Below are 24,235 nucleotides of genomic sequence, written 5' to 3'. Positions count from 1 at the left end.
AGCTTTTGATTGCTTAGAGTGGAAATACCTATTAGCAGTACTAATTAACATGAAATTGGGCCCCAGCTTCCGACAAACCTCATTGCTCCATTTTGATCAGTCTTGTTTATACTGACTGGTAGCAGTTTTCCGGGGTTTCGGACAGGAATTTTCTCCCAGCCCTGCCTGGAGATGTTGGGTACATTGAACCTGCATTCTTCTGCATGCAAAGCACCAGACCCTCCACCACTGGAGTCCTCCCAAAATAATTAAAGCAAAGATGCAAACAATAAACAATGAAGCATCAGTATAAAAAGACTTAAAAGCAAGGAAAGCAGACACCCGTGCATTCAATGCCCTCCCAGCACTGGTGTCACAGCAGCGTACCTGGGCAGGTAGGACAGTCAAGGTTCAGCAGGTGCATTGGAACACTGCCCCACCTCACTCCACCCTAGTCCAGGTGAGCTGATGGTTCATCCCTCAAAGTTTATGCAGGAGTAGATGAAATAAAAGGCTGCATCAGCAAAAAGGAGGACAGAAGAGACAGATTCTGCATAAAATTGACACATAGGTGAAGGTAAAGAAACCCCTGACCGTTAGGTCCAGTAGCGGATGACTCTGGGGTTGCGGCGCTCATCTTGCTTTACTGGCCAAGGGAGCCGGCGTACAGCTTCCGGGTCACATGGCCAGCATGACTAAGCCGCTTCTGGCGAACCAGAGCAGCGCATGGAAATGCCATTTACCTTCCTAACGGAGTGGTACCTATTTATCTACTTGCACTTTGATGTGCTTTCGAACTGCTAGGTTGACAGGAGCTGGGACTGAACAATGGGAGCTCATCCCATTGCGGGGATTCGAACCGCCAACCTTCTGATCGGCAAGCCCTATTGGCGCATGCGAATTTATATTTAGAGGTGCACATTTGAAAACCGTTACTATCATTTAAACAGAAATGCAATCCTATTTTAACCCTAATAGGAATGTGATCTATCTCATTCTCATCACGTATGGTGTGGATGTGGGAAAATAAAAACAATATTCTGGAATAGTGTTCATGAGCAACTGAAAAAGATGTTTAAAACATCATTTGAGGAAAAACCAGAGGCGTTCCTGTTAGGCATTGTATCAACAGACATCCCCAACAAAAAGAAAAAAAGTGTTTTTATATGCTACAGCTGCTGCCAGAATCCTAATAGCCAAAAACTGGAAAGGGGACATTGTCCCATCAATAATGGATTGGCAAAATAAATTATATGAATTTATCGAATTGGCTAGAATGACAGCAGCTATCAGATATCAATCAAATCAGAAACTAAGGAAAGAATGGGAATGCGTGGAAGAATATATGACAAAACATCGCTCTAAAACAAATTTACTGATATGCATTGACTAAATTTTGTTAAGCTAAGATATTGACTGACGTTTTATGGGGAAAATACAAACAATATACGCAACACAATACAATAAGAAATAAAAACAAAAGAAGCTGTAAAGTGGTGGAGGGAAGTCACAGGTGTAGGAATAAGGAAAATAATATATACGGTACATAGAGATTTACATATATAGTACAGTGGTACCTCAGGTTAAGAACTTAATTCATTTTGGAGGTCCGTTCTTAACCTGAAACTGTTCTTAACCTGAAGCACCACTTTAGCTAAAAGGGCCTTCCGCTGCTGCTGCGTTGCCACACGATTTCTGTTCTCATCCTGAAGCAAAGTTCTTAACCCGGGGTACTATTTCTGGGTTAGTGGAGTCTGTAACCTGAAGCATCTGTAACCTGAGGTACCATTGTATTGGAAACAATAATAATTTGGAATGTATTGCTAAGAATGTTAAAATGTGTAATTGAATGTAATAAAATTTTAAAAACCACCAAAAAAGAAAAGAAAACTGTTACTGTAATTTAAACAGAAATGCAGTCCTACTCTAACTGTAATAGGAATCAGTTACAGGTAGGTAGCCGTGTTGGTCTGCCATAGTCAAAATAAAAAAATTCCTTCCAGTAGCACCTTAAAGACCAACTAAGTTAGTTCTTGGTATGAGCTTTCGTGTGCATGCACACTTCTTCAGATACCTGAAGAATCTGAAGAAGTGTGCATGCACACGAAAGCTCATACCAAGAACTAACTTAGTTGGTCTTTAAGGTGCTACTGGAAGGAATTTTTTTATTTTGTAATAGGAATGTGATCTATCTCATTCTCATGGGGGAAAACTGCGATCAGGTGACCTATGTACCTGCTCTGCTGGTATGTTGTGGGGGACTGGCAACTTCAAGACCCTTGCAAGCTAGACTTTAAACCAGGCATGAACTGGACAACACTTCAAACAGATGTCAAACAGATGACTGTCTTTCTTCTGCAAAGTAGGATTTATGGTCACCCTGGTTGGGAATGAGGAGTAAGGCAATGAATGGGTTAAGGCAAAAAGATGCTATAAGCTTTTTCATGTGGGATGAGATTTTCTGAGGCACTTTTTTTTTTTTTTAAGCTATTCTCTATAAAGAAACCACTTAACAGAGATTTTAATACCCTCTCTCTTCACAATGGGCATTGCTATTCAGGTGAAAGGGAAAGGTCACAAGAGGCTCTGTACAAGGATGGAAGGGGAGATTTGTACAAGGTTTAGGGCTGTAACTGACCAAGTCCTCTTTGGAGTGGACTCACAGAAATTAGTAAACCTAATTTACTCAGGCCCACCAATCACAGTGGGTCTGCTCCTTGAGTAAGACTAGCATTGAATACAGTACTTTGTTGCTGCCGTTTTAATTGACAGAGAATAGAAATGATGAACCCAACCGTATGCACCATATGCGCAATATATTAATCCATATACAATCTAAAAGTAATCTGTTTGTATGTTGCCAGAGTTACATTTTCTATCTGTTGTATTAGCTTTCCAAAGAATCAATAAGCAAACTGGGAACACAGCTATCCTACAATGTTTGTGCGTCCTTCCAAGTTTTTTCGAAGCCGCACTCTGACCCCAAAATGTGTACAAAAAAAGTGTACATAGAGGAGAAATGTCCTCAAAAATGTGTATATTGGTGGGAGAAATGTACAAAAGTAATCATTGTAGGGAGAATTGCTTGCAAAAGCATCTGTACAGTGGTACCTCGGGTTACATATGCTTCAGGTTACAGACTCCGCTAACCCAGAAATAGTACCTCGGATTAAGAACTTCGTTTCAGGATGAGAACAGAAATCGCACAGCAGCGGTGCGGTGGCAGCGGGAGGCCCCATTAGCTAAATTGGTACCTCAGGTTAAGAACAGTTTCAGGTTATGAACGGACCTCCGGAACGAATTAAGTTCTTAGCCTGAGGTACCACTGTATTTGGCAAAACGCTGTACAAAACTACACACATTGGGAGAAGCACATGCGAATTTTCATGCAAGCGCCTTCTTTTTTAAAAGGAAAATTGCAAACTAATGCAGAAATGAGATAAAAACTGAAACACTGGGAAAATGAGAATCCAAAAAGGGGGAAATTGCCCATCTTCTGTAAAGGAATGAATTGGAGTTTGAGAATAACATTTGTGGATAATTTTCAAATATTGGGCAAGGGGGACTTATATTTACTTTGATGCTCATAAAGCCTTTCAGCAGCTCTGGGGGAAGAAATAAACAGCTGCAAAACTTGCTCCAGGAAGGGGATCTTGCGATGAGGATGGGGCAGTAGGGAGGAAACACCCAAAGATCAATGTGACTTTCCATTTGGAAGGAGGCACACTTATTGCAGGGATTATAAAAGCTGCTGTGGTTACCCTAATGCAGACAAGACCTGCGCTGCAGAGCCTCACAGAGGAAGGGGAGGCGGAGGTGAAGAATCACAGAAATGGCATGGGCTGTTATTGCACCTGCCCAACGCTGAAAGAATTCGGTGGCTCATCCCTCTCGCTCGGGCCTGCCAGGCTCAGAGAACTGCCCTGACTTCCTGGACCTCAGACTGCGGCTTGGCAAGGGGTGAGTCTGCAAAGAGAGAGGTGTCAAGGCTGCAGCCCTGCCCCAAATTTAGCTGGGTGCACCCAGGCCGCGCACAGTGGACGGGGGCGAGGTATTCTGTGTACCCAGAGCCAGGAGGAAGAGAAGCAGTTGCGTCTCAGCGGTAGTCCCAAACAGGGAATGTTTTGGACTACAACTCCCATCAGCCCTAGCCAGCATGGTCAATGGTAGAGGATGATGGGAGTTGTAGTCCAATATTGGAGGGCACCGTATTGGCTATGCCTATCTGCACAATAGATAGGGTGCCCAAGTGTTCTCTTTTATAGTCCTCTGTTTGAAGGGCTCTCATAGAACAATCCTCTTTTCTTTTTTTCTTTTTTAAGGACTGCCAGTAACGCAGTAGTACAGTATCTATCTTGCTTACAGGTCCTACAGACCCTCCAAGTGTCCCTATTTTCCAGGGACGGTCCTGGATTTACAGAAACCATCCCGGTTTCTGATTTCATCCCAGAATGTTCAACTTTTCCTTGGGTTGCCCCTGTTTTCATCAGAGAAATGCTGGGGGGTATGGAATAGGATGTTCCTATTTTCATCGGACAAATGTTGGAGGGTATGTATTGAGTCCCCAGCATCTCCAGGTAGGGCCAAACTGAACAGGTTTACATTGCTTGCTGTTTTTCAAAGCCCCTAAATCAGGGGTCAGCAATGTGCGGCCCATGGGCCAGAAGCGGCCCATAGAGGCCGTTTAACCAGCCCACGAGCCCCCCAGAACTGAGCCGCCTGCTTGGTGAGTCTCGGCATGCTTCGCTAAACTGGCGCAGCACGGCCCGGGGGCTCGCTTCCGCAGTGCCGGAAATTGCGTCTGCGCAGACACTGGAAATCACAGGCGTGCATGCAATCCAGTGTGATCCTGCCCACAAAGGGATCTCTGCGGGACCGATCCGGCCCAGTCAAGGTAAACTTTGCTGACCGCTGACCTAAATCCTGCAGCAACAACAACAACCCGAACAAGAAACTCAATGACATGATGAACATGCCATGCATCTTATTTGAACTCTGCAAGGAGTCATGGCTGAGTGGTAGAGCCAAGGCCTAGAATGCAGAAAGTCCCGGGTTCAAATCCTGGCATGTTCAGTTTTGAAAGTATCCGATAGCAGGTGATTGTGGGTGGGGGTTCTGCTTCAGACCTTGGAGAGCAGCTGACATACCCATTATCCAAGTACTATGCTAGATCAGGGCTAGGGGAGGAGCCTTAGAGAGTGGTGGGAAGGCAGGGACCCTCAATCCTTGCAACACCCGCGTTGGGGCAAGACCTACTGGGAATAGTGACCACTAGGCCCGCACTGTTTTGTTTTCTTTCAATAAAGAGTTAACTTTGCTGGCACCGCTGTTTTTTCAATTGCTGCCCTACACCCGACTAAGGCTCCCATCATCAGGCACCCTTCAAAAGTGATGCCTGGTGCATGCAATTTATCCTTGGGGATTATATCCAAGTGCAAAAAAAAATCAACTGGTCGAAATAGTTCAAAGAGAAGTGTGGTCCAAAGTATCTTTGGCAACGAATAGCACGCCCTGCTTTCGGATGCCGGGAAGATCCACAGGAATCCATTTACAGTTACCTGGCGGAGCGCTGTTTGGGTCTTCCTTGACACTAAAAGCAATTAATGCTGTGTCCTTAATGTTATCTTGATGTAGCTTTCACTGCACAACGGCGCTCGCTTGCCTTTATTTTATTATTCATGAGGAAACGTTTACGAGGGGGTTAGAAGTGCTAAATGCCCGAGGCAGGAATTCGTAATGTTTGCCTTGAATAGCACCCACAATCCCCAACCAGGAGATGTCAGGAGGTGTCAAGTCCACAGTAAGTCTTGAACCTGAAGCCATATTGGAGAAGCGGCCGAGCTTCAGCAAGCTCTGGAAGGAGCTACCAAGACTTGGAGGAGAGGGCTGCTTTCAATGGCCTGGGCTCTGCCTCCACAGTCGGACGCAGCAATGCTTCTGAACACCAGTTGCTTGAAACCCTGGAAGGGGAGAGGGGTCTTGTGTTCAAATCCTGCTTGTGGCTTCTTTTGTATAATGACGGCCGTCCAGAGAAAGCTGGAGTTTTCAGCAGAAAACGTTCTTCAGGACTATATACCTATTATATAAGGTAAAGGTAAAGGGACCCCAATCGTTAGGTCCAGTCGTGGACGACTCTGGGGTTGTGGCACTCATCTCGCTTTACTGGCCGAGGGAGCCAGCATTTGTCCGCAGACAGCTTCTGGGTCATGTGGCCAGCATGACTAAGCCACTTCTGGTGCAACGGAACACCGTGACGGAAACCAGAGCACACAGAAACACCGTTTACCTTCCCGCCACAGCAGTACCTATTTACCGTATTTTTTGCTCTATAAGACTCACTTTTTCCCTCCTAAAAAGTAAGGGGAAATGTGTGTGCGTCTTATGGAGCGAATGCAGGCTGCGCAGCTATCCCAGAAGCCAGAACAGCAAGAGGGATCACTGCTTTCGCTGCGCAGCGATCCCTCTTGTTGTTCTGGCTTCTGAGATTCAGAATGTTTTTTTCCTTGTTTTCCTCCTCCAAAAACTAGGTGCATCTTATGGTCTGGTGCGTCTTATAGAGCGAAAAAGATGGTATCTACTTGCACCTTTGGGCGTGCTTTTGAACTGCTACATTGGCAGGAGCAGGGACCGAGCAATGGGAACTCACCCCGTGGCAGGGATTTGAACCACCGACCTTCCAATTGGCAAGCCCAAGAGGCTCAGTGGTTTAGATCACAGCGCCACCCGCATCCCTTTAAGTCCAGTCAAAGGTGAGTATGGGGTTGCGGCGCTCGTCTTGCTTTTTAGGCCAAGGGAGCCCGCGTTTGTCCACAGACAGCTTTTCAGCTCGTGGCCAGCATGAATAAACCGCTTCTGGCACAACGGGACACCATAATGGAAACCAGAGCGCACGGAAATGCTGTTTACCTTCCTGCCGCTACGGGACCTATTTACTGGCATGCTTTTGAACTGCTAGGTTGGCAGGAGCTGGGACAGAGCAATGGGAGCTCATCCCGTCGCAGGGATTCGAACCACTGACCTTCTGATCAGCAAGCCCAAGAGGCTCAGTGGTTTAGACCACAGCGCTACCCATGTCCCAACCGATTATATGGAAGCTAACAACGGGACAAAGAAAATGGATTCGACGTGCTACCACCAAGAGACTGACATCGATCAACTGGAAGAATGAAGATAATAAATGCATTGACAAGACGATAACACTTGCAAGTTATGAACGGACTGCTTATAGACGTAGACTTTGTTTGGTTAAATATGACAATATTTGGAATGAGTTTATACAAGATGTAGTAGGCTATTAATATTTACACATCAATATTATTCATAATATTTACATATTAATGGGAGCGGGTGGTGCTGTGGTCTAAACCACTGAGCCTCTTGGGCCTGCCAATCGGAAGGCTGACGGTTCAAATCCCCATGATGGAGTGAGCTTCCATTCCTCTGTCCCAGCTCCTGCCAACCTAGCAGTTTGAAAGCATGCCACTGCAAGTAGATAAATAGGTACCGCTGTGACGGGAAGGTAAACGGCATTTCTATGCGCTCTGGCTTCCATCACAGTGTTCTGTTGTGCCAGAAGCGGTTTAGTCCTGCTGGCCACATGACCCAGAAAGATGTCTGAGGATAAACGCCGGCTCCCTCGGCCTGAAGAGAAATGAGCCGCTGCACCCCATAGCCAAGTTTGACTGGAGTTAACCGTCCAGGGGGTCCTTTACCTTACATAAGTATTAGGATAATAATATCAAATGTATATAAATATGTATGGGTTAGGGTATTTTTAGCATATTGGGTATATGCACATATCGTTTCCTTCTGCACATTTTTGTGTCTTCTTTCCTTTTTGCCTTTTTCTTTGCATCACTTTATTTCTTTAAAATGGAAACCTTTTCAAAAATTATATTAATACCAAAAAAAAGAGTTTAAAACAGGCATCTGGTCAGCCATTGTGAGATCAGGGGTGCTGGATTAGATGGGCCTTATCCAGCAGCCTTTTCCTATGTTCTGACATCCTAGTTGGACCAGCAATGACTCTCTCCATTTCCCATGACAAGCCAGCTCAGTGTCAGATGAGCTAAGCACTGCAAAATTTGGGAACCATGATGCTTTCTTTCCATTGAAAGGTTGTATACACAGTAACAGATTTATGGGCAGGCAAAAAAAAAACCCCAGGGCACTTAGGCATGTGGGGTGCACCTGTCATGAACTAATCCACCCAGCGATCTTCTCAACAGCTGAAATGAGTTTCACGTACAGTTTCTATGGCATGAGTGAATATAAAGTTACAGATCATAGCGTGACTGGGGTAGATCGTGCATGCAGATCGCACATCAAAGTCACGCAATGGGTTACCCCGCAGTATTGGGGAAAATATATATTTAAAAAGCTGAACAAACGGAACGGGCAGAAGACGCTCCTCACCTGGAGGGTGTCATGAACTGGTTGGATGCAGAGGAATGACGGGAGGCTCCATCTGGGGGAACCAGCAAGGAAAGAAGGCTCAGAGCCCAGGGAGAGGTGGTAGGACGATGATGAGTGGTCCAAAGGGAAGAGGAGGAGTTGGAAGCTGAGGAGGCAACAGGGTCTAGTGAGCAGGGGGAGTCTGTGGCAGAGAGCAGTCCAGAATCAGAGGCAGAAGCTGGTATTGTGGCAATGCTAGCCATCCCCTCCCCAGTGTGGTGTAGTGGTTAAGAGCGGTAGTCTCGTAATCTGGGGAACCAGGTTCGCGTCTCCACTCCTCCACATGCAGCTGCTGGGTGACCTTGGGTCAGTCACACTTCTCTGAAGTCTCTCAGCCCCACTCACCTCACCGAAGGTTGTGGGGAAGGAAGGGAAAGGAGAATGTTAGCTGCTTTGAGACTCCTTAGGGTAGTGATAAAGTGGGATATCAAATCCAAACTCTTCTTCTCTTCTTCATATTCTTTAATAACACCGATAACTGGGAAACACGGGCCTGCAAGTGCTCCAATTGGAGAACAGCCTTTACCAAAGGTGTTGTGGACTTTGAAGATGCTCAAACTCAGGACGAAATGGAGAAAAGGGCTAAGAGGAAGGCACACTTGGCAAACCCTCACCGTGATCAACTCACACCCGGAAACCAATGTCCCCACTGTGAAAGGACGTGTGGATCCAGAATTGGCCTCCACAGTCGCTTATGGACTCATTTTTAAAACAGTGCTTATGGAAGACAATCTTACTTGGCTATGAGTGATTGCCAAAGAAGAAGAAGAAGAATATTCTTTAATACTAAGGCCATGTCTTTTGCACGTGGTTCTGGTGGGTAGATCTTGGCATTCTAGTAAAATCCAAGGTGGTTTGTGAGAGCCTGAAAACGGGTGGCCGGGGCGGAGCCTTCCAGATGTTGGGGACTACAACTCCCACCAGCCCTAGGCAGAACAGTCAATGGGCAAGGATAATGGGAGTTGTGGTCCAAACTCCACAATGTTGGCTACCCCTGAGAAAGGCCTTTGGTATGGTCCAGCAGGGCTCTTCTTAGGACTGAGAACAGAGGTCAGCAACCTAAGGCCCATGGGCCAGAAGAGGCCCACGGAGGTCATTTGATCGGACCACGAGCCACCCCCAAACCAAGCTGCCCACTCACGCACTGCACTAAACGGGTGCAGTGCAGGGACTCACTTTCGTGGCACCAAAAATTGCGTCTGCGCACATGCAGATGCCAAAAATCACAGGCGTTCACGCTCATGCATGCTCACCATCTGGCCCAGAGAGGGATCTCTGGGGGTCCGATCTGGTCCAGGCAAGATAAACCTTGCTGACCCCTGACTTAGAACATGAAGACTGCCTTTCTTGAGGTATGTTCCCATACATGGTGATGAAGGCACAGAATTTCATTTCCAATGACCCCTGGCCAATGGCCATGATGCCTGCGACTGAGGGGAGTCTAAAAATACCTGAATGGGCAAAAATTAGCCACCCCTGTTTTAGAGGGAGGACTTTTCCTTTTAGGGATCAAGAACTGAGAGGGTATCTGCGAAAAGGCTATGCATCAGAAGGAGAGAAAGAGGCGATCCAAAACATCTGAACTCACCAGGAGGGGAGAGCAAAGCTGTCTGGTCGAATTTGAGTTTGGGTGAGAAATCAAGCTCATCTTGATTGATGCCCTGTTCACAATCCCTCCACTGCTAATGGGAAAAATCAAGGATTCTGCACCGAACCTCTGGAAGACTCCACATTTCCTCCTGTCTCCATTTCCTCTTTTCTCTACTTGGAATCCCAAGATTATCAGGCCGAAAACATCCAACAGCAATTAATGCATTCCATTCCTCAAACAGAAGAGCTTGCAATGATACGCAAGCAAATTTCCTGGGAACAACTTGTGGTTAAGAGCAGGGAAATGTAGACATTTCCCTTTTGGGTCTGAAAGTCCCCCCCTTTTTTATTTGGCCACCCAAAAAAAGGGTGGCCTGTGTCCTATCACACACACAACTGGAAGCTGAAGCAAATTCTTTCCCCACCCCCGAAGTTCTCTGGTGTGAATTTCGAAGTTGATTGTTCTCCAGATATTCCCTGGTTGCTCAAATATTTGCTGTCTGTATTTGCCAATATGTGGACATGTGATACGTGTCGCTGACTGCCTTGCTCCTATCGGCATCAGCGCTGACCACAGTTTGAAACACAGAGAGCGCTACAGTAGTCCGAATGTAACCATTTCATGGGTCACCACAGCTTAGAGCAGCCTTTCTCAACCTTGGGTCCCCAGATGTTTTAGGCCTACATCTCCCATCATCCCTGACCACTGGTCCTGTGAGCTAGGGATCATGGGAGTTGTAGGCCAGAAACATCTGGGGACCCAAGGTTGAGAACCACTGGCTTAGAGGGAAAGCACATGTACCTATTTACCATATTTTTCGCTCTATAAGACGCACCAGGACACAAGATGCACATAGTTTTTGGAGGAGGAAAACAAGAAAAAATATATTCTGAATCTCAGAAGCCAGAACAGCAAGAGGGATCGCTGCGCAGTGAAAGCAGCAATCCCTCTTGCTGTTCTGGCTTCTGGGATAGCTGCGCAGCCTCCATTCGCTCCATAAGACGCACACACATTTCCCCTTACTTTTCAGGAGGGAAAAAGTGAGTCTTATAGAGCAAAAAATACGGTATTTAACATATTTCTGTCTCGCTTTTCAGTGCGAGCCCTCACAAAGCTGCTTACAGTGGAAATGCAAATGTTAAAACCCAAACAGCTGAGTGTTGGAAATGTAAAGAAGTAGAAAGCACATTTTACCGTATGTGGTGGCTGTGAAAGGAGCTATGGACTTTGGGGAGATGATTTATAATGAGTTGAAAAAGATATTTAAGGCAACTATCCCCCCCCAAACTAGAAGCTTCTTCTTTTACTAGAGATAGCTGGAGCAGATATTCCCCCAAACCCAGATAAATCTATTTCTTTACACAACCACGGCAGCAGGAATATTATACGCACAATAATTGTATGATGAGGTGCTCCCTACTGAAGAAGAATGGCAGCTGAAATTGATAGACTATGTAGAACAGGCAAGTTTGACGTGCAAAATCAGAAATCAGAAAGAGACTGGTCTTAAAGAAGATTGGAAAATGTTTGCAGAATGCTTGAAAGCTCAGTGTAAAAATGTTAGAATGCAAATAGGATTTGAGTAAGAACAGCAGTGGGGGTGAACATTTTGTTTTTTATGTGAGATAAGGTGAAGGTATAGAGTAACAATAATATGCAGCATAAATTGAAATTTTGAGGGAAACACGGAGGGATGGAGGAGAAGTTGTAGGTGGAATGACTGATTGCTAAATTTGAAATGTTGTTGAATTGTTTGTTTGTTGAAAATTTACAAATAAAATTATAAAAAACAAAACAATTGAATGAACATACAATAAAAGCAGCAGGTTATAAACGTAACTTCACAAATCAGAATGAAAGCTCAATAAAAAATGGCAGCCAGTGTTCTCTAACCTTCCCACAAACTTGGTGCAAACAAACCAGTATGAATGCTTAGTAAACATACAACATCTTTGAGCCAACCTGCAGAGTTTACGCAAATAAACCAGAACAAATGCTCAGTTAGAAGGTCACCTGGAAGTAACTTATATGTCATAATGATGAATCAGCTAAGGGGTGTGGTTTTGAAACTATGAAATCTATGAATTCGGAAGAATACATGTGCGCACACAGAGAGCAGTTTGAAATACAAACATCCAAAGTGGAAAGCCATCTTAGGGAGGACCAAACAGCATAGCTAGATTTTTATATATATACACACACACATTTTAAAATCTACAGGTTAGAATCACAGATTTGTAGAGTTGGAAGCCACCCTGAGAATCATCTAGTCCAGGAATATGCAGCTGTCCCATACGGGGTTCGAACCTGCAACCGTGGCGTTATCAGCACCATGCTCAAACCATCTGAGCTATTCTGAGATGTGGATGTCCGCTTGCCACATTTGAAAGCTGTGAACCTGAGTGAGGGACCAGCCTCTCTCTCACTTCAAGTTGTATGTAATTCCAGTGCAGTTTACTTGACTGGGGGAAGGCTGGCTCAGCAGGGATCAGTCCCGGAACTTCAAAACTAGAGAGCAAGTGAGGTGGAGTGGCTAGGATGTTGAACTTAGACCAGGGAGAGACAGTTACCAAGCTCTGTTTTGCAACAAAGCTCACTGGGTGATTTTGGACCACTTTATTGCCTCCAACCCTATAGGGTTGTTGTGACAGTGGACTTGGGACAGGCAGAGAGTGAGATGAGCATCTTGGCCAAGGAGCAGGATAGCAATGCAATAACAAAACAGACAAACCTCACAGCACCAATGGTAGGGCTTGCCCAGGGCTGACTGAGGGAAATGCAAGGGACATCTGGTAAAATATTTTGATCCAGTGATGGTTCTGAGTCAGGCAAACTTCTGCTTCCTTTAGATAAGCCCAGCGGTTTACCCAGGAAAGCCGGCAAGTGCGCCAGAACCGGCTCTTGTTATTTCTCGCGCGGCGTCATAATAAAAACAAGGGCCCCTGAGCGCGTGCAGAGTGCACCCCCTTGCCCGCTGACTAAACGCAGCGCGCCCCAATACACCTGTGATCACGGAGAGATGCGCTTCGAGGGGAAAGCGTGCGCCTGGAAACCTCCAGGCAAATCTGGGTCTTTGTACCTTTAAGGTACTTTTTTTTATAAAAGAAAAAGAAAATACTAGCAAGAATGAAATCAGTTCCCCGGCCTTTTATCTGCCCTCGTCTTTGTTTGCGCGCTGGGCAGGTGTCCAACCTTTCCGGGGCCCCTTTAAGAACCAAGCGGTTGTCACTCCTGCTCGCTCCGACTGTTTCTTTTTCCCCCGGAAGAAAAGTGTAGCCAGAGCGGCTGCTCAGACTCTGTGCAAGGTGGGGAGGGAGGTAACCAAGCAAGCAAGCACGCGCGCGCCTCGCTTGCGCGATACCAGCCACAGAACCGGCTCCATCCGAGCCTTTTGCGCGTAGGGAAGAACCGGGTGGAGAGGAAGGAATCCCCCATCGCTAAGCAGGGAGGCTGCTGCTGCTACAATCTGCAACATTCACAAAGGAGGTTGGAGAGGGGAGGAGGGCAAAACTCCAGGAACTGAAAGCAACAACAACAGCAAGCCGGGTCCCCCCCCCCAGCCCCCAGCAAAACGAGCAAGCAACCCGCAAACTCCTTTGCAGAAGGGCGCAGCAGACTCCTGGGAAGCAAAAAAAGGAGGAGAAAGAAATCGGCGAAACACGACATGGGCTCTAGCCAGTTCCACCTTTGCAGACCCGCAGGACGCAAGAGCCAGCTTGGGAGGCAGAAAGCGCTCCTGCTGGCATGCGCCCTGTGGATTTCCCTCTGCGCCCCGAGATGCACGGCTTTCAACTTGGACACGAAATTTCTGGTCCACAAGAAAGGCAAGACCCCGGACAGCTACTTCGGGCTCTCCGTGGCTCTGCACCATCACATGGACGGGCAACGATACCTGTAAGTGAAACAGCGTTGGGACGGGGAGCGTGCAGTGTTTGGTATGGTGAGAGGCGCCCTTTTCTCCGGAGCCTCCCACTCTCTTTCTGAACTTGAGGTTCAGACTGGAGGCATAAAATCCGCTGCAGTAGTTAAGAGGGGAGCAGGAATTCGAATCACACAGAACTGTCCTGCAAGCAGGGACCTGAGATTTAGAGAGCTGTCCGATATTTAAGCTGACATCCCTTTTTGTTCCTCCCTCAGGAAGCCCCATCTGAACTCTGCGGGACTTACTTTTGAGTAGACCTATCTAGGGTGTTATACTGAGAGGCATGCTCTTTTCTTTCTGCCCATTTTTGCCTAGAACAACAGGTTGGCAAAGCCCCCATTTCTGCGCTCATTCCCCCTCCTTGCCGCCAACAAAGTTTGGCAGTTCCCCAATCTGCTTTTAATTAAATGTCATATTCTTGGTTCCTTCTCTTGGGAATGGAGATCTAGAATATTTTTGTGGTCTCTGGTTAGCAAAAGGGACTCTTATAATAAGTGTCTGTGAACTAATGGAGAAGTTACTTGCATCCACCCCCACCCAAGCGTGCTGCAATTCACATCTGTTTGTGCCATTCAGCTTGTCAGCTTTTTGGATTTAGCTGGAATTCATCTGTTCCTGAACTCGATGCCTGTTTGCGTGTGTGTTCGAGAGCAATTTATGTCTTATTGTGTTGGGGTTGTATCACATGTGGCCTGGTGCGTCTAACATCAATTGGCCCTTTCCTTCTGAAGCGAAATGTTGATTGAAACCAGGGAAGCGGCTGCAAATGTGATGGTTAATGCTGTTTGCTGACAGAAAATATATTCAGGGTCACTGAATATTGGTGGCCACCGGTAACACAAGACCAGCAGTTGCCAACGTGCTGCTTGTGGGTGCCTATGAAGGTTTTCCCTGGTTGCCCGAAGGGTTTTTTCCACACAAATTAGGCTTGTAAGAAGCATTCCATGGTAGCCAATATCATGGGTTGCAGAGTGTGCTTGGTTGTGGTTTGCAGGTATGTCCACAGACCCAGAAAGATGGCAACTCCCTCAGTTAAATTCAAGTCTACCCAGCGGCACATTGCAACCTAATCAGAAAATGCAGTGTTAGAAACTCAGATATATGAGCCAGGCTCCAAATAGCTTCTTAAACCAAGGTTACAGTTGCCAGGACAAAATGTCTAGTTTGGGGGTAAGACAGCTCTAAAGTCTTATGATGGACAACTGACGGTGATGGATTCTCAGTTAAACATCTGACTAGTTCAGATGACCACCTTGAGCTAGGTTAAGAGCTCTGAGAACTTAGGGAAGAAAAGTCACTTTATCCAGGGACAGTTCACATGGACAGTGGTACCTCAGGTTAAGTACTTAATTCATTCCGGAGGTCCGTTCTTAACCTGAAACTGTTCTTAACCTGAAGCACCACTTTAGCTAATGGGGCCTCCTGCTGCCGCCGTGCTGCTGGAGCACAATTTTTGTTCTCATCGTGAAGCAAAGTTCTTAATCCGAGGTACTATTTCTGGGTTAGCGGAGTCTGTAACCTGAAGCGTATGTAACCTGAAGCGTATGTAACCTGTATATCTGCTCCAAACTCTTTTCCTTCATGATGACTTCTGCTGCTCAGGCTGCACAGAAAACACATTTTGGTTCCAAAAATTCATTCTGATTGTGCAGATAATATATAACTGATAGAATTCTACAGGATGGGGGCATGGGTGTGCAAAGCAGTCAGGATGCAATGATCCCCAGGCATGCAAATTCCAGATGGTGGAGATGATATTTTATGTGAATCACCCTGAGACCTTCGGGTATAGGGAGGTATATATAAATTAAATAAATAAATGATAAAAATGTCAGGTGCCATCCTGGCACCCAGACATCTTCGCTTGGTCGCAAGTGGTCAAAAGCCAGGTGCAAAATGCTCCTGGCGCCTGGCTAATTTCGAACACCGACAGCATGTCGAGATACCTTACTGGGGAATAGTGCAACTTTACTGCAACATACCCCTGAGCAGAATAAAAGGGGCAAATCAGAACTTAAAGGTAAAGGTAAAGGGACCCCTGACCATTAGGTCCAGTCGTGACCGACTCTGGCGTTGCAACGCTCATCTCGCTTTATTGGCCAAGGGAGCCGGCGAACAGCTTCTGGGTCATGTGGCCAGCATGACTAAGCCGCTTCTGGCGAACCAGAGCAGCGCACGGAAACGCTGTTTACCTTCCCGCCAGAGTGGTACCTATTTATCTACTTGTACTTTGATGTGCTTTCGAACTGCTAGGTTGGCAGGAGCAGGGACTGAGCAATGGGAGCTCACCCCGTCGCGGGGATCCGAATTGTCGACCTTCTGATCAGCAAGTCCTAGGCTCTGTGGTTTAACCCACAGCGCCACACTTAGGGACAAATCCTTACCGTCCCAAACCTGCTTAATTCAGAGCAGTGCAGTTTTGTCTGGGATATGCATGTGAGGGCGAGGCTCCCTTAGTACTCAGTGTGCGTTTCCCTGGATGAGGCTCACTTCTTATGCCAATGGCAGCAGATAACAGGTGCCAACCAAACCAATGCAACATGCAGGTCACTCTGTTGGTTCACAAGAAGCCTTTTGAAACCTTATCCAGCAAGGATGCAGCACTAAATATTTAGTATGTATACCATACCTTCTTTTTTAATGGCATCAAATGGTTGCTGGAATGCTTTTATTTCTTCTAAGGAATTTATATCCCACTCAGTATTTATTTAAGTAAAAAGAAATCCAAGAAACTTCATTTTTTTAATTTTAAAAAATCCCTAAAATATTTAATGCTATTATTTCCATTTATATGCCATTTTTTCCCTATGTAAATTTGCACAAACGCAACAGTACCTCTGCTCAGAGAACTGCCCATTTGCAATTGGGCCCAATTAAAGGTGTTACAACAACAACAGCAAATTATTATTATTATTATTATTATTATTATTATTATTATTATTATTATTATTATTATTATTATTATTATTTGTGCCCCGCCCATTTGGCTGGGTTTCCCCAGCCACTCGGGGCAGCTCCCAACAGAATATTAAAAACACGATAAAACATCAAACATTAAACTTCCCTAAACAGGGCTGCCTTCAGATGTCTTCTAAAAGTCAGATGGTTGTTTATTTCCTTGACATCTGATGGGAGGGCATTCCACAGGGCGGGCGCCACCACCGAGAAGGCCCTCTGCCTGGTTCCCTGTAATCTCACTTCTTGCAGCAAGGGAACTGCCAGAAGGCCCTCGGAGCTGGGCCTCAGTGTCTGGGCTGAATGATGGGGGTGGAGACACTCCTTAAAGCCCTTAACAGCTTGGGACCAATTTACTAGTGAGATCGCTTTACCCCATATAGGCCCATATGACCACTTCAGTCTGCAGAACTGGCAGTGTTACAGGTACCACATAATAGTGATTCTGAACTTCTTGTTGGCACCCATCTAAATAAATCCATACACATTGGAACTCCCTGCCTCTTGACATCAGCCAGTCACCTTCACTGCTGTTTTCAACACCTGCTTAAAATATTTTTTTTCTAGGCAAGCCTACCCAGACAGGCAGAAATTAATAATAATAATAATAATAATAATAATAATAATAATAATAATAATAATACCCCGCCCATCTGGCTGGGCTTCCCCAGCCACTCTGGGCGGCTTCCCAAAAATATATTAAAATACTGTAATACATCAAACATTAAAAGCTTCCCTAAACAGGGCTGCCTTCAGGTGTCTTCCAAAAGTCTGGTAGTTGTTGTTCCCTTTGACATCTGGTGGGAGGGCGTTCCACAGGGCGGTTGCCACTGCCGAGAAGGCCCTCTGCCTGGTTTCCTGTAACCTGGTTTCTCACATTGAGGGAACCGCCAGAAGGCCCTTGGAGCTGGACCTCAGTGGAGGTGGAGATGCTCCTTCAGGTATACTTGACCAAGGCGGTTTAGGGCTTTAAAGGTCAGCACCAACACTTTGAATTGTGCTCAGAAACGTACTGGGAGCCAATGTAGGTCTTTCAAGACTGGTGTTATATGGTGAAATCACCATTGAAACATCTCAGTCGAGACCAGCTGGTTAAAATATATGTGCTCCACCAGGAATCTGGTGGCGTTGTTGACGGGGGCAAGATCTGTCAAGATGGGCAGTTTAGAATGCATAGATGATCTCTGGCTCTGCTGGTGTTAAGAGACCAGCCTGGCTTAGCCAAAGATACACCAGCACAACTTAATAATAATAATGTTATTATTTATACCCCCACCCGTCTGGCTGAGCCGAGGCCAGCGCAAGATGCCCAAAATGGACATTCTGGGGGCGTAGTTTGGGCAGCACTGGGGGTGACTCTTAGGTCAAATCCTAAGCTTGTTCTGCTCATTCAGATGATTGGCAGCCCTGCATAAAACCCTATTTTAAAGGCATGTTTCCCTTCTTCCCGGCTCGGGCAGAGCAGCTGCAGCGGTTCCACAGCTGAACGGGATTTGGCTCTGGTGTACCTTTAGGGCAGTTTAACTTACGCTGGCTTGTATTACGCCAAGCTTGTGTGCATAGGATTGCTTCTTATGTCTGGTCCACACTTCTCAATGTGAGGAGTTGTGGGGAGACACCTGAAATGGGTAGTTATAAAAAATATTTAAAATAATAATATTTATTTATTTACCGCTCGTAGTTACTCAAAACTCTTAAGCGGTTTACAACACAGGTTAAAACACCTTAAGTAAACACCAAAACAAAAAGGAAGGAATTTATACATTCGATGAAACGTAACTCAATGGAGAATCCTTGTCGGTGTCAAAAAAAACATTGCCACATAAAAAATCAGTTGCCCAAAAAAAAAAAAAAAATGTGAGGAAAATCCTTAGTAAAAGGACTAAATCCAAGCATCCTCTAAAGATCAGGCAGCAAAATAATTTAAAATGAAAATGAGCTAAAAAGTATAAATTTCAGCTTTTTAAAAAACGATGTCAAAAACCCCCAAACCTGATTCGCAATGAAGCAAAAGAAAACCGACTTATTCTTCCCCACCGCCATACATCAACCCATCACCCCATGAAAATCACGAAGAAAACTTTGGCTTAGAATCAGTTTGATTCCCTCCCCCTCTTTCTTTTCCCTTTCTCCTCCTGTGAAGAGGCTGCATCCTCATGTTTTAATGTTGTATTTTAATCTTTTTTAAAAATTGTATTTTAATCAACTTGTTTTTATTATTGGTTGTTAGCTGCCCTGAGCCCGGTCTTGGCTGGGGAGGGCGGGGTATAAATAAAATTTTATTATTATTATTATTTAAAACAGCCACTGTTAAGAGACATTAAAAGAAAATACACTGGGGCAAGAGAGATATCAGCCTAGCGGCTCAAAAGCAGGCTGCAATGGAATAATACAAGCAGGATAGCTCAGTTGGTTAGAGCGTGGTGCCATTAAGGCCAAGGTTGCAGGTTCGATGCCCGTATGGAACAGCTGCATATTCCTGCATTCCGGGGGGTTGGACTAGATGATCCTCAGGGTCCCTTCCAATTCTGTGATTCTATATGAAGGGGCACGTGCTGGATTTCCAACAGCCATCCCCTTGGGGCATGTGAATTGGAGGCTCTTGGCTCTGTTCCCTCCTCCTTTTTTGCACGTGGCACACACTGGCCTGCTTTATCCCTTTGAGTTTGTTCTTCAAAGCACATGCCTAGTCTTGCAGATGCTTCCCTGTGGTTTGCGCCTCCTCCTTCACTCATGCTGCCTGTCTGCCATGCAGAGAGAGTCATCTGGGTGGGATGCAGGTACCTAGTGCGTTGGTAGTTTAGGGCTGTTTGAGGAGCAGCTGATCTAAGGTTCTGATCCTACGTTTACTTACCGGGTTTGGGGCGGGGGGGGGATGGAGGAGAAATTTGAGTCAGTACGCCTTTAAAGCCAGACCTAGCAGATCCACGCTTTCTGAAACAATACGAGAACCAGAACGCAGCTCATCTTTGAAACATACATTTGTCTGAATTTTGCGGTGCCGTTTTCCAGCCAAACGTTTACAAAAACACATATGATAGTGTCAGGGAACTGACATCGGAGCTAGAGGCGGAGGGAAGGCTCTCAAATGATGCTGGAGAAGGGCCCAGCAGGGAGAGAGGCAGCTCCGCAGATGGGGAAGCAAATCAGCGCAACACCAGGGATATAGAGGGGCTGATGGGGGAATCGGCGAGAGGGCTCCAGGACTCTTCACTGGACACCAGCGGGGAGAGCACGGGTCCTCCGCTACCCACGCCCACCCTGAGCAGAAGACTTCCGCGCAGAGAGAGTAGGAGGAGACTGGGTGTCAAACAACTTTTATGTTGGAAAATATTTAAGAAACACCCACTGACGGATTCTGCTAGCGACTGAGGCAGCCACGAAGTGAAGGGCTGCCCAGACTGAAAGGTTTAGCAAGGCAACAAAGCCTGGAGAGGCGGCAACTTACGCACGAGCAACCCATACACATTACAGATAGTGTGCATTAGAATATTAGATACAGCAGCACATTCTATTCAGGAAAAATCGCTTGTGAAAATGTGCACATCAGACTAAACTGTGTAAGTTCATTAGCAGAATTCTGCGCCGAAACGCTAAGGACTTTTCCCCTCAGTGGAAAATTTCTGCAAATATGTGGAGAACCCAAAATGAGGATTTGAAAAATGAGAAACTGAGAGAAACCCGAAATGAAGATTTGAAAAATGAGAAACTGAGAAAACGGAAATAGATAGATCCTTCCAGCCCTACCTGGGAGTAAGGCTTGTTAAACTCAATGGGACTTAGTTCTGAGTAGTGGTTTCTTCTTGAAACAATGCTGAGCTGAATGGACCAGTGATTTAAAGCAGTTTTCTCTGCCCTTACAATATGAAACACTGGAGCATAAAGTATTGTATTAATTCTCTACATGACTGGCAAACCTTACTGACTATCTGAAGCTGGCATCGAAAAATCTGAATTTTTCCTCCAGTCTTTCTAAGCAGTCTGTCCCTCTGGCTTTTGTTACCTGTCACCTACATATTGCGTGTTTATGTGTGTGTGTAAATACACTTACAAAGCACTGAGATGGATTCCAGCCATGTGCAAAAGGTTAAATGGAAAGGTATTGCCCTAATGCACAAAGTACCTATGCAAAGGTGATGGTGGAAAGCGAAATCAATGGAAATTCTTCCCCCACAGAAGTCTATTTTCATATGCATTAATTATGCTTTTGTCTCACGCGGCTCGGCTCAGGATCAGCCAGAGAGCTTCATGGCTCAGAAAGATTCGGATCTGAGGCTTTGCAGTCCTTAACTGATCCGCTTGCTGTCTGGTGTGCTGCTTCCCAAACATTCCTGGAAAACCCCAAGCTGTTGTAGTTCCAGGAGCCGTAGAGCACAGCTCCCCCGCTCTCCCTATAGCCTGACTCCCTTTTCTTCTAACTCTGGGTGTAGACATCACTATCTCCAAGAGGGAAGAAGCAGGCAAATAAACAATTGCTCCTACCACCACTCACTTACCGTATTGGCCCGAATATAAGCCGCACCCACAAATAAGCCGCACCTTTAAAATTCAAAAGGGGGGTGGAGGAAAAAAGACAATACCCAAATATAAGCCACTCCCTTAAAATTGGGTTACAGGCTGAAAGTCGCTGCGGTTGGTAGAATTTTAACCTGGAGCCAATTTAAGCCTTTGATTTTCCAAGTCCGCAAAAGTTACCGTAAAATTGCTGAAATCGCAAATCGCTATTCAATTGGCTACAATTCTGCAGGCACTCACACCCGTAAACGGCACATGAACAGTCTCAAGCTCGCAAATCGACAATAAAACATTTACCGTATGTCTGTTTCAGCAGCGATATCGTAAAAAGGCCAATTTTTGTAAGGTCATGAATTTAAACCGCACTTTAACTTTTCACGGTTGGAATTTGGGGGGGGGGGGGAGTGAGGCTTATATTCAGGCCAATACTGTAACTTCATGAAAGTTCAGCAGCAGTTTAGTGGACATTTCCCCTAACTGACACACAATTGTATGCAATTTTGCCTAAGACAAGCATTCCTGCAAGGCGATTTCCCCGAATGTGATGCATTTTTTTTTTTGCATGTCCTCGTCACTAGTATACACATCTAGGGTTGCCATATGTCCTCTTTTTCCAGGACACGTCCTCCTTTTCATGGGTAGAGTCGTCATAGCGATCCATAGTTAAAAGTTGAAGTTGACCCAACTTCAAAATATGGCAACCCTATTTTCTTTCACACTTCCCCATGGCAAACACACCTCTGTGCTTACTAGTTTGCTGGAAAACTACATTGCAAAATTCAGACAGGTGTGAATTTTGAAAGACGGCCGTGGTTCAGGCCTCGTAGTGTTTCAGGAAGAGTGAATTGTGTAGTTTTGCCTTTAAATGTGGACCATATTGAATTGCTCCCCACTCCCTAGTGGAACAACCTTGAGTCTTTTCTGATTTTGATTTGATATGCCTTCCTCCCCACCAGCCAATTTGAATGTTTTGACCCAGAGTATTTCTTAGGCCCCAGAGTATCTCTTCATCCAGACCCGACTGTGAATTGTTCATTTAAAAACAGAGGCCTATCCCAGCCCAGGCTCATCTTCGAGGGTCAAGGTGTGAGGTTCCCATGGACCTGTTAACATTCTTGTAGTTCTTTGTTGGATTGGATAAATTCTACGGTGCTTTACAAAAGACCTTTTCAAACCACCGGATTTTTCCTCTTGATTAACTAACTCTCTCTCTTAGCTCAGGCCTCCGTTCCCATGGAGACGTGTATTATGTTGTTTAAGAGGCAGGGTTTTTTTCCACACACCCCCTTCCTTACTTAGCCTTGGTATAAATCACGGCTACTTGCACTAATTCTAAATGTACTGATCTTCTAGATTGCGTTTCAACCGGAGATCTGTTTGTGTTCTTCTGCTCTTACTGGGGCTGCGCAAGGATGAGTGAATCTGTCTCTTTCATTTTTTTTTTTTCATTTTCCCAATCTTAAATTCAGCTTTCCACATTTGCACATAGGTAGGCTTTTTTTTTTTTTTTGCAAAAGGATTTCTCTTCATAGGCACATTTTTGTGGGCAATTTTGCCTGAAATAAAGCTTTCTGGAAAGAGATTCCCCTTACTAGAATGCATGAAAATGTATTTTATTTTCAGTAATATATGTATTTTTAGGTGCCCTTTGCCAGGGCCGGCCCACACATGAGGTAACATGAAGCAACTGCCTCAGGCGGCAGGATCCACAGGGTCAGCAGAACCCAATGTAGATCTTTATTCCACCCCCACCCCCATTCCTGATGTAGATCTTCACTCACCCCTTCTTCCCCGGCAGGGAGTGGGGACGCCATTTTGTGGTTTACCTCAGGTGCCAAAATGTCTTGGGCTAGCCCTGCCCTTTACGCTAGCATAGCTAGTTCCAGGACCCACTTCTAATACATTTGGGGACCCATTTCTTAACCTTTTACCACATATTTGCACGATGGTAGCGCTCCTGTTGTGACCCACCGTGGATCAGGCCGCAATCCAGTAGTTGTAGACCAGCACACTTTCTTTGGCTGGAGAACTGGAATTCAAAGTTCAGAGAAGTGCTGATTTCAAAAAATGGCTGCGTTTTGGTTTGCATATGGTTTCAGAAAGTGAAAATTAGGTAAGTTCATTTTTCAAGGCAATCTAAATCTCTGCCATATTTGTTGGGGAGTCCTCCTGCTCCTCTGCCTTTAATAGTGGTCTTCCAGGCAAGCATTTATTAAAGCTTTTCCTAATTATATTATTATTGTTGTTGTTAGTAGTAGTAGCAGTAGTACTTCGCCCATATGCCTGGGTTGCCCCAGCCACTCTGGGCAGCTTCCAACATAAACAAACATCAACAGAACAGAACAGAACATTACAAGCGCCTTGATACAGGGCAGCCTTCAGATGTCTACAGGCAGTCGTATAATTATTTATCTCTTTGACATCTGATGGAAAGGCTTTCCATGGGGTGAGAAGGCGCTTTGGCTGGTTCCCTGTAACTTTGCTTCTCACAGTGAGGGAACCACCAGAAGCCCCTCGGTGCTGGACCTCTGTGTCCGGGCAGAACAATGGGGGTGGAGATGCTCCTTCAGGTATACAAGACCAAGGCCGTTTAAGGCTTTAGAGGTCAGCATCAACACTTTGAATTGTGCTCGGAAACGTACTGGGAGGGGGAAGATGGAGAAAGGAGTTTCTGTTCATCAGGTGTTAAAGAGATCTGAAAAAGAAAGAAAAATTGGCAACCCTGTTTATTAGGCATCTGGCATTTAGAGAGCGGGGCATTTCCTCCGTGCACTTATTCTGAATCAGTCTGGTAGCAGTTTAATTGTGCAAAGTGCTCC

At 45.5% G+C, this 24,235-nt stretch overlaps 1 protein-coding gene across 2 annotated transcripts in view; it reads left to right on the top strand.

Moving 5' to 3' along the window:
* Positions 1–13,302: 13,302 nt before the first annotated feature.
* ITGA3 (integrin subunit alpha 3) overlaps positions 13,303–24,235 on the top strand; it is a 95,874-nt gene continuing 84,941 nt past the window's right edge. Inside the window, exon 1 of one of the 2 annotated variants that reach the window (XM_081166152.1) lies at positions 13,303–13,918. In XM_081166152.1, coding sequence (XP_081022278.1) covers positions 13,689–13,918 — 230 coding nt within the window. In that variant the 5' untranslated portion in view covers positions 13,303–13,688. The remainder of the gene's footprint in view (positions 13,919–24,235) is intronic. The other variant, XR_014001257.1, reaches the window with a different exon arrangement.

The sequence above is a fragment of the Podarcis bocagei genome (genome assembly GCF_964188305.1).
Source record: "Podarcis bocagei genome assembly, chromosome: 13".
Lineage (NCBI taxonomy): Eukaryota > Metazoa > Chordata > Lepidosauria > Squamata > Lacertidae > Podarcis > Podarcis bocagei.
The sequence above is the reverse complement of the archived record's forward strand: the minus strand, read 5'-3'. Positions and strand labels throughout refer to the sequence as shown.